The following is a 15,670-nucleotide window of genomic DNA, read 5'->3' on the forward strand; positions in this document are numbered from 1 at the left end:
CCTGTGTTTGCAATCTTTCAGGCCCAATGTGATGGACATACTGGGTACCTGGAAGGCATCACCTTTCCATTCTGGGGAAAAGTATGTGACTGCAGCTGGATTGATAGGACTCAGATACTATAGGGGTAGCTCATGCACCAGCTGACATCCTTGGCACACAGTACAGTATCCCAGCTTGCATTGTTTCTGATGGGTGTCACTGTGGCTATTGATACACTTATCCGATTCAGTCAGTGGTGTTATGGACTACCTAAAAATGTCCTTGCAGACAGTGCTTCTATTTGTGCAATGTTTCACATAAGTTGCAGTGCCAAAAACAGTGTTAGGTTGAAGCCATGTGTAAATGTGCCATTCACACTCATTCCTCAGTATGCAAATTGGTTATTTTGCTGTTTTTGTCTGACAATGATTCTTGTGTATGAACAATCATTATCCACCCAATTGACAATCATACTAGATTCCCAATAAAAATATTGGAGCTTGCACAAGTTCTTGACTCACTAGGAATCAAACAGCAAAAAATTCTGATTTACGTGGTGAAATAAATCTTTGATGGTCATGCCAATTTTTTTCCAAAGATGAAAGTGTGTACAAAACAAAAGGCACTTACAAAGCTATTATGATGGAAGAACACCACCAAAAAAATTATATCCTATTATGTATACTCATTATATATCTTAATTGAATCTGAAATACCTTGAACTTGACATTTTTAAATTAAGAACATAACTGATACTTTTTTGGTATATTTAATAAAATGGTGTAGAATATTAACTTGTAGCATCATATTTTAAAAAGACTGAAGCACTTGAAAGTGAATGATTGTGATTCTTATCTAGAAATTCCAAATCAAAACAGCAGTGAATATGTTTAATCATTATTGAATTTCCTCTTGGTTAGATTCGTTTTAAACTTTTACCTCTTCAGTTCTTTGCTTCTCGTGGCATGTAATTTTAAATCACTAACATTTACTGAATATTTCATTTCTTATGCACACTTGTATGACTTGTGGCTTACAGTCGTTAATTTCTGGAAAGTGAAATAAGGTTTCTATGTCTCGTATTTATGAGCATTTAACATTCTTCTCCTCAATTTTCAGACTGATTCAAAGTGCTAGTGGGAGCTGCAGCATTTCATGTGAAGAAACTTATCACCATGGACTGGTCAAGGATGAATCGGAGGTAGGCAGAGAGAAGTCAACACATGAGTTTGATACTCATACAGAAGAATTAACTGTAAATGAGGATAGCTCATTTGTCACCAGATATGATTGTGGTATGAGGGTAAAGGAATTTGATGTGTATAGTTGTAATTACTGCCTACAGAGCTTTACTTCAAAATACAGGCTGATAATGCACGTATTTATGCACATTGATGGCACACAGCCACCTTTGTATGTTTGTAAGTGGTGTGGTGAGGTATTTCACAGCAATGTCAGCTTGAAAAAACATTGGAGAATGAGTGACAATTATATAATCTTAACTGCCGGCAATCATGAGAAATATGGCTGTAGTGATGAGCCCCAAAGCAGTACCTCCTTGGACAGTGAGCCAGAAGTTTCTGTCACAGAACAAAATGAACAGTCTTCATATAAGGAAACTTGGAAAGCTTCAAACAACTCGTCTAATTACATATGTAACACACACATCACAAACGATGCAGAGAAAACAAGTGAATATGGAACATCATCTACAGCTATTGATGTCAGTGCCCAAGCAGCTGTGCTTAGTACAAACAGAACCCACAAATGTGATATTTGTGGCAAATCTTTTGCTAGGTCACGTAATCTGAAGACACACGCATTACTTCACACTGGAGAGAAACCTCACAAATGTGGTATTTGTGGCAAATCTTTTGTTGCGTTGGATACTCTCAAGAAACACGCATTAATCCACACTGGAAAGAAACCTCACAAATGTGATACATGTGGCAAATCTTTTGCTATGTCTGCTGATCTCAAGAAACATTTATTCATACACCTCGGAAAAAGATGTCACAAATGTGATGTTTGTGGCAAATCTTTTTTTATGTCGGGTGATCTCAAGAAACACACATTCATACACACCGGAGAAAGACCTCACAAATGTGATATTTGTGGCAAGTCTTTTGCTCTGTCCGGTAATCTCAAGAAACATGCATTCGTACACAATGGTAAAAGACCTCACAGATGTGAAACTTGTGGCAAATCTTTTGCTATGTCAGGTGACCTCAAGAAACACATATTCATACACACCGGAAAAAGACCTCACAAATGTGATGATTGTGGCAAGTCTTTTGTTAGGTCAGGTGATCTCCAGAAACATGCATCCACACACAATGGAAAAAGACCTCACAAATGTGATATTTGTGGCAAATCTTTTGCTAGGTCAGGTAATCTCAAGCAACACGTATTCATACACACCGGAAAGACATCCCACAAGTGTGATATTTGTGGCAAATCTTTTGCTAGGTCAGGTAATCTTAAGCAACACGTATTCACACACATCGGAAAAACACCTCACAAATGTGATATTTGTGGCAAATCTTTTGATGGATCAGGTGATCTCAAGTTACATGCATTAACACACACTGGAACGTAAACTCACAAGTGTGAAATCTGTGACAAAACTTGACACCGAGTTGGGTAGTCTCAAGTGTTATGCATTGGTACACTCTGGGAAAACTCCACAAAATTGTAGTATTTGAGGCACATCTCTTACACAGCTGGCTTATCTCAAGTGATGTGTTGTTACACTGGAAACTGACCTCACAAATATGATTGCTGTAGCAAATATTTTGCTGTGTTGGGTATTCTCAAGGCACTTGCATTACTTCATATAAGAAAGAGGGCACAAATAAGTGTTACTTGAAGCAAACAGGTGTCTACCATAGGTGCCCTCAATTCCCACAAAATATGGACATTGCAGGGAGACAATAAATTTGTGATACCTTTGAAATAACATTAAAATATCCAGAATTGTGAAAAACTGGGTAATAATGTGTACCACACAGTGGTCATAAATAATGTTACAATATATAAATCCTTGTATCCAGTTTGAGCTGACTCCTACAAAAAAAAAGTGAATCAAATGTGTTTTTCATTAATGCAGCTATTTTTCCTATTTAACTGCACATGGAGGTTGCGAATTGTGTCAAATCCCTTACATATGTCACTAATCATAAATATCATGCTGTATTCAGTACAGGGCCAAGAAAGTGTGATGATTTGCTGGTTATTATATGGAAGATAGTCATGTGCTACATTCAGCTCTGCATTATAGGCACAGCAACAGCATAAATACAGAGTGATTCTAACTATTGCCACCTAGAATAACCATGAAAGTATGATGGTAGCTGAAAATTTTGTGGGACAAATGTTGCATGGGACAGTAGAGGCCATAATATGACATAGGGTTTTTGTCCCTAGATGGGGTCCCTTCAGAAATATGAATGTCAACTATGTTTTTTTTTTTAGTGGGGTGCTGTAGTTTGGTACTTATTTTCTGTTAGAGGCTATTGAGATGAATCCAGTGATGTGCAACAGTAAGATCTTTGAAGGTCACAAAGTTGGCATGAAGATCCGTTCACAGGAGGTGTTAGAAGTGATGACCATTGGTATCAGTGCAGTGCTGCAATCTTCTTTTCATGGATTGAGTGGTATTCCTTATTACATCAGCACTTATATAAGCATGTGCTCTTCTGACAATTCTCTGGCGCTTATCTTCAGGTCATGTTGGAATGTCTTTATAAAGTGTCTCTTATGAATCCCCACAAGAAAAAAATCCAGAGCCGTCAAGTTTGGTGAATGAGCCAGCTACGACACATCTCCACCATGTCCAGACCAATGATTTGGAATTGTCTCTGCAATTCATTTCTAACCATCAGCAAAAAATGTTCTGGACACCCATCATGCTGATACCACATTCTGCTCCTCGTTTTTAGAGGTACTTTTTCCAGTAACTGAACTAATGTTTCTTGCAGGAATGTGGTATACTTCCTACTATTAAGATTTCTTTTGGTGAGATAGGGAACTATAATTCTGTCCTCCAGAATCCCACACCATCCATTCACCAACCACGGTTTTTGGTGTGCAACTTGCTGCAGCTAACATGTATTTTCAGATGCTCAGTAATGCATGTTATGCAAATTAAAATTTCCGTAGTTCATGAATATAGCCTCGTCAGTAAATAAAATCAAATTAATACAGGTTTTATCTCTGAATCTGAAGTTGAGCCCATTGGCAGATTCAATGCGATGCATACAATCTGTCCTAGTTCAATCTTGGTGGAGACTGATACAGTAAGGATGATATTGATGGTGATTCAGAATATGAACAACACTACTGTGGCTCATGCCAGATTCTCTTGCAATTTGACGAGAACTAACACAAGCATCTCGAACCACAGTTGCTAGAGTACCAAATTCTGTTTCCTTATTAGTGTCTTTCCTTTCCTGGATATGTTTCCGATAAATTAAAGATCCAGTTGTTCTCAATTTATCATACACATATTTAAATGTATGCCATGTAGAGAGAGTATGTTGAGGATATCTTTTAGCATAAAATTCTCTAGCTCTCACTGAATTTCATTGCCGTTCTACATAACTGAGAAGCATATCGACTTGTTCTTCGAAAGAATACAGCATTCACATTTGCATGATTTGATGATACTAGTCTTAGCATTCGTATTAATGTTGTATTGTGAAACTGTCGAATGGTGTTTACATGTCAATGCTCTGTAAGAATATGAGTCAAGATAGATGTAACGGAACTTGAATACCGTATTTGCCTCTATTGGTTGCGGTAGATAGATCGATCTTTTGGTCCTCTCTGTATATTTATATATAATATTGCATGAATAAAGGCTGGGCGAGTGTAAAGCTATCGTTAAAAATGCACGCTGCACGATTTGTTATGATGTGGTCGGTCATCATAATAATAACATGCTTCTGAATACAATTAAAATATAACAGCGATACCTGTTTAGTGTTATTGGAAATAATATGAAGTAAATTAATGAGTAAAGTAGCCGATCCTATAAGAAGAGGTAAAATTGGCATATTGAGGTGTTTTGCTTTATATCAATGAAGCCGATGATACGGCGTCATTTTTTTTTTATTCTTAGTAATAAACAAGTAAAGAAGTGCTAATAGTGGGTAGTGAAAAAATATAGGGGTAAGTTTTAATGAACTATGGTATACAATTAGAGTAACAAAAGGACATTTAGCTACACGAAATCGTGGATAACGAAGTGTGGTCATGAAATTGAGCACACCTACAGGGCGGTCAATTCCGGGATAAATCTATACGCATCTCATGGGGACCCGGTATTGAGACCACTATTTTTTTAATTATATCATGGAGAGTGGGCTCCAATTTATGAAAAGGAGAAAAACTGTATCATTATCATTGACTGTTGGTGCCAAGCAACTGAAACTGTTCATCAAAGGGTTTCGATGGAACTTGGGAGTTAGGGTTCACGCACTCACATATACTCCATATCAGAGTGTGAATGAGTGATGAATGCGAAATAAAACTGTGAACAAAGTTACATTAAATAAAACAGAAGAAACAACACAGTTTGGTCGTATTTGTTATTATTCCATGAACTGTAACATTTCTTATCGTTGTACGAAGTCTTTATAGAAGTTTTGGGGACCCGGTCAAGACAGGGTAGTTCGTAGATCCTAACTACAGCAGTTATTCCGGAATCAGGCGCTACCGTGACCGTTGTGTGTTGTCAATGACTTAAGGTTACCATATCTCATGCTCTAAGATCGACGCGCCTTTCCACTTGGTATAACGGTGCCTCACGGCAACAACGACAACGCCGACGAAGAAGGAAGATACGGTAGAGCACGTTAGATGTATATGCTGTATTCAGCGAATATTTTCTATTTGCATGATATACAAGAGAGAATTTTCAGAGCACTTGCTTCGATAAGTACCCATGTGATAAGGAATACCACTCAATCCATGATAAGAAGAATGCAACACTGCATTGATACACTTTGAACACTTTCTGTAAATGAACTTTATGCCACCTTTTTGACCTTCATTGACCTTCAAAGACCTTACTGTTGCACATAATTGAATTTGACTCTATAGCCACTATCAGAAGATAAGTACCAAACTGTGGAACCCCATTTAAAAAAAAAAAAAAAAAAAAAAAAAAAAAGACGTCATAATATGGCCCATGTTGTCATAATATTATGATCATCTGCTAAAGAACATGTTGATCCACCTTTGGAGCACTATACATCAACAATTTTACATGATGTATACTTGACAATTTGTTGATAGGTTTTGAAAGTATGTTGCACCATATGGCATTACATAGGTGACTCAATTACTGTACAGCGTGAGATGGCCCAGTGGTTACCACAGTGGACTCACTTTCAGGAGGACAACTGTTCAAACCTGCATCTGGCCATCCTCATTTTGGTGTTCATGATTACCCTAAATCGCTTTATTCAAATGAAAGGATGGTTCCTTTGAAGTGCCATGACGAACTACTTTCCCCATCCTTCCCTAATCTGATAAGACTGATGGCCTTGCTGTTTGCTCTCCTCCCACAAATCAACCAACCAACACGTCAATCAGCCAGTTCCTGTACATTTCTGTCTGTTCTTTGTGGATACAGGATACAGACCTTCTGCTTGATAGCATTCTAGGTGTATTCTATCTGGTTTACAGCAGGTAAATTGTGTGCCTCAGACATTGGTGGTAATTACCATGCTCCCCAGAACAGTGTGGAGTAATTTTGGTCATGCTACATGGACAGTTATCCTGCTGGAAGATGCTTTCACCATGGAAGAGCACATCAAGCATGAAGGAAGTTAGGCAGTGGCAATAATGGTCAAGTAGTGTGCAGCTGTCATGACACAATTGATAACTACCATGTGTCCCAAGGGAGCCCAAGTGAATGCCCCCATAGGATAATGGTCCCTCCATCTTCTACCATTCATCTAGAGTATGGCATATCGGGGCGCAACTGCTGACCTGTTATAACAGAAAATCTCACTAATCCTTCCAGGTGACATTTACATTGACCTACATTCCAGTCTCACTGACCTCTTGCTCAGTGCAGTTGCGATTAGAAATTATGATGGATCATTATGGGGACATGCAGTGGTCATTTGGTGTGGTACCTCATGTTCAACAATGTGCACTAAATGGTTCTGTTCCAAATCATGTGTGCCTGCACCAGCATTGTTTTCTGTCATTAGATAAGTCACATAGCACGCAAAACTCTGATCTCCACATTTCATAATGAGGTGTAGATGTTCTGCACCATTTCATTGCGTTGTGGATTTTGCACCCTTCAGCCACTTTCTACAGATGTTCACAACAGTCACATACATACAACAAGCTTCACCACTTTTGAGATGCTTGTTCCCTGTTGCCAGACCAGAACAAATTGCCCTTTGTTAAAGTCACATATGTCATTGGATTTACATTTTTGCAACCCATGTCATTGGTAGAATACTTCCTCATTGATTTGTGCTCTGCTTATATTCTTATATTCTCCTTGCTATCTCATGTGCTTGCAACATATGGCATTAAGTCTCCTGGTGGACACTGTGCATAATGTCTTTGCCCATCAGTGCATCTTCATATAAGTGAGTCAGTAATATGTGTAGTCTATCAAATTCATAATGCTTGGTTGCCCTTTACACCAAAGCACAATAACTATTTTTTTGTGAAATTCTTTTTGTGTTTCACAAAGCTCTGAACAGATTCAGAAATAATGTAGGTAAACATCATGCACCAAAGCTCTTAATTACATGTTCACTGTTAAATACTGTGTAAGCATGCACAAAATTAAATTGGTAAGCAAACATTTAATGTTACAGTGAAACACCAAAATCTGGAGAATGTCGACTTTCACCGGTGAATGTCAGCACTCACATAGTTACTTAGTGTATGTCCGAAGTATTTGCTAAAGACCCTTATTTCTGACTTACACCAGTAAATGTTGACATTAGCATGCACTAATGGTGAATGTTGAACACGTTGAAGATTTATATTTTCTTTTCCGTAATTCAGCCACTATAAAGTATCACAAGGGTGACATAACATTTTTGCCTCTCTTTCTGGAAGGAATGACCAAGAATTTAAAATACGCAGTACATTCTACATGAGAAAAGAAAATAATAGTTATAAAAAATTACTTATTTATGTGATTCAAATCTTATTTATTGCAAAAACTTAAACCATTATGACACTTTGAATTGCATGAGTCCCTTGCTTTTACAACTGCATTTATTTGTGGAACACTTCCTTTTGCCATGCCAGCGTGTATAGCCTTGTTCCCCACTTCTCTCAGCAACATTTCTTGAAAAGAAATCTCATCTACGGAAAGTAACTTTTCTTTACAAATTACGAACTGATTACGTGTGTAAAGCTGCTTGAGTGTACCATTTTTATTTGCCAGTTTATAGAAATCGAAGTCTACTATTCCAACAACAACCGCTAACACATTTCGGCTATCTGTACGACCACGGTCAACATCAGGGACTTGTATCAGTACATTATCGCCAATTTGAGCAGGAGGACATAGTATATATGCCACTGTGTTTCATTTGACATTGTTTGCATAAATTTAAATACAACATTACAACTTCATATGTAATATTTTTGTATTTAACATGCTACTCTTTAAGCATAATTGTTCGTCCTCCATGGCCTATTCTGATGTGAGTTTCATATAGTATACTGTACAATTCTTCATTGGTAACGTAATACTGTATGTTTGTTTCCTCTGGTTTTAAAGGTACAATTAACTTCTCTTCATCATTGATTTTTAACACATCAAAACATTTTAATTGTCTGTAATCCAAAGGTGTGTTTCATTTAATTTTAGCAGTAACCACTTCAGAAAGTATTTTAGAATACTTTTCTTGAGAAATATAAAAACAATTGTCTTTTCGTTCACCCATAATTAATGCATTTAACTTTTCATGAAAAAGATCACAATTTATTGCAGTATCCATTTAGTATAAATTAGGGTACTGGAAAAAAATTAAGAAAATGTTGCTCGCATTAATCAAAGCTTGCATAAGACTGGCAAAGCTGATTGACTCTGAGCAGAACAAAGGATTTGGCGGGAGAGAGTCGGGTCACTTGTTCTTTTACTCTTCTGTTTTGGACCTCCACTAGAGCATATCTGTGATTGTCGACACACGTTGGAGAGGGTCCGAATGTACAACAATGTAATGAAATATTCGATCTTTCACTGATGTATTTGGTATCTGTTGACATTCTCTGGTGTAAGTTGACATTATCCAATTTCGGTCATTCACGGTAACACATATGCAAAAACAACACTTGGGAGAGCTTAAAATGTGATTACTAATTGCATGAATTTGATATAAATGAGTAATTTTATTGTACTAAATAAATACATCAAATGAGCATTCTTTTTGATTGTTTCTTGTGTTAAAAATATTTTTGCAATTGATATTTTTCTTAATTTCTGCAAATAAACAAATTATTTTTGGAGTTCTGTACTTATGCCTTGTTTTTAATTTCAAAACAATTATTTTTATTTTTTATTTCCTACCTATTTATTATTGATTAAAGTGGTTTAATATGTCTCATCATACTTTTAATAACTCGAGGTAGTTGTTGTTAACTTTTGGCATTGTTCAGTTTTGCTTCACTTTAGGTATGAGACTTTGTAGCAGTGTGATCACATTTTCATCCCTGTTTCTCTTGATAGGATGTCCACCACTGCTGTGTAGATTATTGGTGGTTAGTAACCTCCATGTACATTTGCATTAAATTTTATTTTCCAATGAAAGTAAATCACAACCAGGCTTCAGGACGGGTCCCATCTTTAATTGCATATGAATTTATACTACTAAATTTTGCAACTATATTGTATATTATGAATGTCCAGGAAAAACCATATAATCTATAGTAAAACATTAAACAAGGTATCACAATATGTACAAAATATCCACATGTGTCAGCTAAAGATGGCTAATAGTGTTTCTCTGGTACATAACATGTAAACAGGAAATGAATGTCATACTCCGTGGTTGTGTGGAAAACCACTCAAAGAATTAAATCTATAGAAACACAATAGACACCCATAAATAAATGAGTGTAAATGCACGTAATGAAATCATAACCTAAGCTAATCATGACTGAGCAACAGATTGTGCAAGAACTGGATCCAGAAGTGCAGAAAATGGAGCATAGTGTTCAAAAGAGAATGATGGTGTGTGGTACAAAGCAGCTGATGTGTTTATTTCCTAAATCTACCTCTAAGGGATGCAAGTGGTGCCCGGGAACCCACTAACAGACTGACTGTCATACTGCCCGAGAGAAGAATGAAAGGTACATCTGTTCTATGGCTCAATGTGACCAGTCACAGCTCTCTGATTGATTGCTGGTGTTTATTCTAGAGGCTTTTCCTAACCAGCGTTGCTTCTCTGAAGTGTCACCCCTTCAACATTCTCACTGTAAAAATAGTATGCACGTGAACAAGGCATGGACTGCTGACAATATAGAATGGTAACTGGTACAGAACCAGCCCCTGTCTGGCCAAGGCTCTGCAGTGAAATGTAGTTCATCCATATAAAGAGCTAAAGTTTGAAAAATTAGAATTATGATTAAAATAAATCTTTTTCCCAATGTGTCAATCCACCATGCACACTTCACTCCTGCTCTGTAGCGGCAGGTTACTGATCTCAAAAAATGTATTTGTTGAATGATTGAAAACGTGCCTTTGCACAGCCGGCATTTGCCAAGGGGTGCTATGATCGAATGGGAGTAACAGAAAAATTTCTGAATGTAATAAAAGAAGTGGACAGGGATATAAAGCTAGAAAGAATTTTGATGTTACACATAATAGCACAATAATTTAGAGTTTTACTTGGCTGATTTTGGCTATTGTAGAAAAATATGTGGCCAGCTAAAATGGTGGACTGATGGAGTGGTGTGGTGGTGCAGAGACAACAGGTTTGCTCCCTGTGTACTTAGCCAACAGGGACAGAATGAGGGATGCATCAACATGGCAGTGGCTGGACTGGTGAAATGGTGATGCCTAGTGGAATGATGGAGTATTGTAGTTGGGAATGACAGCATTGGGGCAACCGAAGATGGTTACCAGTTGTGTAGGTCTAGCCTTGCAGATCATAAGAGATTGTAACACGCCATCAAAGGGGTGCATCAGCTGAGGGTGATGTATTTCAATACAAAAGGAGGTTTAGCTCAGTACTATTGCTAATATTCATTACTTTCCTTATAATCTCTGTAGTTTGTGGTAAGAAATTTAAAGTGTCAAAGTTAATGAAAGATAATTATAAACTGATTATGTATTCATAATAAACTGATATCATTAAGATGACGGTAATACTAGTACTGTTTTATTATATTTTTATTCATAAGCTCCACAGTGAGACTAATACTGTTTAATCCTAAGTCATTGGTTTGGTCCTTAACCAAGTAGAATATAATGCTCTCTAATATTACAAAATATGCAAAAGGACAAAATTATACAATGGAAACAGTTCCAAAATGCCCTTAAGTATGATATTTACGCAACATCTGCTGTTCAAGCATAGCCGGTTTTGGTGATATGAATAGTTCTCAATATCCTCGATTACATATGATCATATAACCATTCTGACAACTACAGTTATTGGAAGAGAGATGACACTGGGGACAACCATTCTATGCAGGCATTCCAACATATTCCACTTGGTGACGTGTGGTGGCATGCTCAAGGGTAACTTAACCATGTTCCCAAGGTAGTAATTCATCAGTGGTTTGCAGAAGATCAGTCTTTGATTTATTTGGTAGTGTAGGAAAACTGTCAATTGGTGCCAGCACAAATATAGCAGAAAAGGTTAAAAGCTGTTATGTGTGCAAGTTAAATGACCAGATAACCTAGTTGTGCATGTTCTACATCATAAAGGTGCGATTCCGAACACAGCCGCAGACTGCACCGACCGGCTGCAGGCAGCACCATTGGTTGCCATTGTTTGCAATGTGAGGCGTGCAGAACACGGCAGCAGTGTCGTCTGCCACCTTGTACCTGCTTTGGTGGCACACCACACATCCGGTCAGGAACCAATAATGCCACTGCTGCCGAGCCTCATAGCAACCGGAGACTGCTTTTACTGGCCGAACATACCCAATTAAGTGAAAATGAGTTTCTCGGACTCCAATGAAGAAAAGTTAATTAACAGTGTGGCAAAATATTCTGTAATTTGTGATGCAGAACATGAAGAATACAGAAATCTTTTAGTGAAAGGTAACGCCTGAGAAGCTGTAGCACAAGATTTAAATAAAACAAGAACGTATATTCTACCAATTATTTACTAACAAATAAATCCATATGTGCATTAACAGTTATATGAATATATTAAAAAGGCAACAATATATATGTTTCATCTTGTATAAATCATTATTTACAATCCATTGTTATTCACAAACCATTGTTAACTGCTGCCTTTTACCACACCACAGAAACATATTCATTGGAGAAAACATCTTTAAGTTTGTCTCTGATTTCAAAGCCACTGCTGTTTATAAATCCTCCAAAACAAGAAAAGCTATGCTTGTTGTTTTGGCTGGTTGCTTCGTTAACACTATAGCAATAAAATGGAATACCATTTTCTTCAAGATAACCATCTTGTAGCAAATTGTGTAAACAACATGCTGACAAAATGAGGTCATCAGCCACGTCAGGTGCAACAGCAATAGGACTACAAAATACCTTGAATACTTGGCTTAATAGCCCAATGAGCACGGCATAATCTATAATTATAGATCTTGCTGTCTCAATTTGATGTAGCAACTCTTCTGGAATACGGTTTCATCATACAATCACTGAGAGCAAACACTTAGTCTCCTACCAGGAAATTTGGTAGTATCACAGTTGTGCCTGGCAGACATTTTGGTGGAGGTATATTAAACTCCTTTGTGGCTATTTTCTTGCCCATAGCTGATTTCTGAAATATACCATTATCGGAATCTTTTTCCGTAAGTGCCGACATCAGTGCTAATGAATTTACTATTTGCGTCCACAATAGCCAACAGAACAATTGAAAAAATCTTTGTAATTAAAAAACAGAGATCCACTTATCTCTGGTGTCCTTATGCAACCATGTTTTCCATCTATAGCGCCTACACAGTTAGGTATATTCCATTAAAGCCAAAATTCCTCTCCAATACGTCTGAAATCTGATTCAGTAGAAGGTGGCATCAACATGGGCAGCAGCCTTATTCTTAATACCTTCAAAACATTTTTAACAACTCTTGAGATGGTAATATATGATAGGCAAATGATAGAGACCAGTAACTTTCGTCTGTGGCCAAGAATCTGAAACAAACGAAAACATACAGCTAATATAATTTACATTTACAGGTGATGACTGCAAGAAGAAGAGGAAATTTTTAAGGGATGGTTATCATAGGTTCAATAAGAAAAGCTAATTAGGAACGGGCTCTGCTGCCTCAAAAAATTAAAAAACAAAGACATGAACAGCTATCATTCCTTGACAGTATTCCACAACACAGATCTGGAGGAACAAATATTACATTGACATCTTCACAGACAACAATACAAGAAAGCCGAGAAAACAGTGGAGGTCAAACTCATCAACTGGACCTTTCGGCATCACAGGAAGAAGATAAGGCAGAAACACCTACAATAGAAAATAGTGGTGAAACATCTGTGGTAACAAATGATGAATGTTATGTGCCAGCACAGAAAAGAAAATGTAGTAAAGTTCGTAGTAATGGTGATACAGTATTAAATATGTGGAAAGAAAGGGACAAAATTAGGCAAAATTTACTAAAAACGTTTATGGACACAAAGATGATGATTTTTCCATCACGTCAGCACAGTTGTAAGGAGTTTACCTCCAGTTTATAAGGCAGAAGCCAAAAAAAAAAAAAAAAAAGTACGATCGTTTCTGATCATGAAATAATTGATGCACAGTGCAACACACACCAGCCAAGTGATAACAGCAGTCCTTCAACCTCCACAACTCTCTCATGAAGTCTTGGAATTGTAGCACAATCTAATAATGTATAACATTTTGCAGACTTACCTCAGCGTCAAATATAATTTTTCTTCTGCACGTATTGCATTTCTTAGGCACTGTGGTTTTATGTCATCTTTAATAAAACAGCATGAAATTAAACTGTCTTTTATTTAAACGACAGTAGCTCCAGAAGATATTTTCATCACCTAACAAATGTCTTTTTATCAGTGCTGTGTAACCACCTTCTGCAGTTCTACTTTTATATAAAGGCATTACCAGCTTTCGTCTTCTCCTGGAGTGCAACAATGAAATGTCATCGTCTTCCTTTTCCAATAACAGCGGTGCTGTTAACAGACCTCTCGCAATGCGTAGTAGTTCCTGGCAACTGCATAGCTTCTCTGTCACTGCGTTCTGCAACGCGCCAACTGCAGGCGACAGCATTGCCATCTGTCTTCTGCACCCGCAGTCTGTCACTGTTGCCATGTTCGAAATCGCACCTTAATAAGAACTGTTGAATAAAAGTCCACCATTACAGAAACTTGATTTGTTTAAGGAGTAAATGCACAATCATAGCAGAGAGCTTCTGCTACAGTTGGCTGTGGTGCCAAATACAGTAATCTGTTTTCAATGAGCATCAATGAGAGTTTGTGCACTGCAAAAACAGTGTGAGTGCAGGGAATGCTTTAGTTATTGTAAAAAGAATGCAATTTCACAAGTTGCAACAAGTGCAGAGTAATAAAGTAGGATGCATGTAATAATTAGTGTGATTGCACAGTTGAAACTCGAGCTACATGACAGGGCCTGTTTGAAGATCCTTGCTAACAAACAGGATGTCCGGTGTTTTTTTTTTTTCCGCCCAAACATAACATTCTTAAGCAGCTGCCCAGGCAACAGGGAAAGAGATGGCGGTAATACTCATACTTGCAATTGATACAAGTTACAGTCAGGGATATCTGCACATTCAACACGTCTACAGATCATAACAATTTATTAGCAGCAGTGTAATAACAGAGCAACGTTGATTCCTACATGGAGTAGACCATTTGCATGTGTACTGATATATGAAGTGAATTATTAGTTAAAGTTGGCGAGAAGGTTTTAGATGGCAGTAGTTAGGGCTGAAATTATGTTGTAATCCTACAGGAACGATTGCATGCAAGGTGTCCACAAGTAACTGTGTTGCGTGGGTACTATACAAGATCTATAATAGTAGCTGTCAGTTTTCACAATTCCCTGTGTACAGCTGTTAAGTTAATCTGCATCGAGTTTTTAAGTTCATTATATTGCAGTACTATCTCAGGGGCTATACTACAGAATTTTAAATTGGCAGCCAGAAGGTTGTCTTCAATGTGTATGACCTGCACATGCTGGCATACTAGGATTTCATGATTCTGAGTAACAAAGAATGTAGCCTGGTGGAGAACTTTATCCCAGCTATCAGCATCAACTTGATAAGAGCTATCAAATTTGTCTTCAACACAGCTGCACCCACATGAAACGAAACTCACATAGCACAACAGAGTGGTACTGCAACTGGATGTTCACAGGAAATGAACAGTGTCTGTAATGCAGTGAAGGAGAACTAAGTCATCGTAAAAATACAGTTGAAGTAAGACACACTGCCTCATCATTTATGCTTGGAGGTTGCAAGAGTCAGCACTCACATAGAGGCAATTGCAACAGGATA

At 37.5% G+C, this 15,670-nt stretch overlaps 1 protein-coding gene across 1 annotated transcript in view; it reads left to right on the plus strand.

Moving 5' to 3' along the window:
- Positions 1 to 13,899, plus strand: part of LOC124553726 — a 126,215-nt gene extending 112,316 nt beyond the window's left edge. The window contains exons 6-7 of the mRNA XM_047127646.1: positions 1,100 to 1,181; positions 13,362 to 13,899. Coding sequence (XP_046983602.1) covers positions 1,100 to 1,181; positions 13,362 to 13,394 — 115 coding nt within the window. The 3' untranslated portion in view covers positions 13,395 to 13,899. The remainder of the gene's footprint in view (positions 1 to 1,099; positions 1,182 to 13,361) is intronic.
- The last annotated feature ends 1,771 nt before the right edge of the window (positions 13,900 to 15,670 follow it).

Source organism: Schistocerca americana, chromosome 11 (genome assembly GCF_021461395.2).
Source record: "Schistocerca americana isolate TAMUIC-IGC-003095 chromosome 11, iqSchAmer2.1, whole genome shotgun sequence".
Taxonomy (NCBI): domain Eukaryota; kingdom Metazoa; phylum Arthropoda; class Insecta; order Orthoptera; family Acrididae; genus Schistocerca; species Schistocerca americana.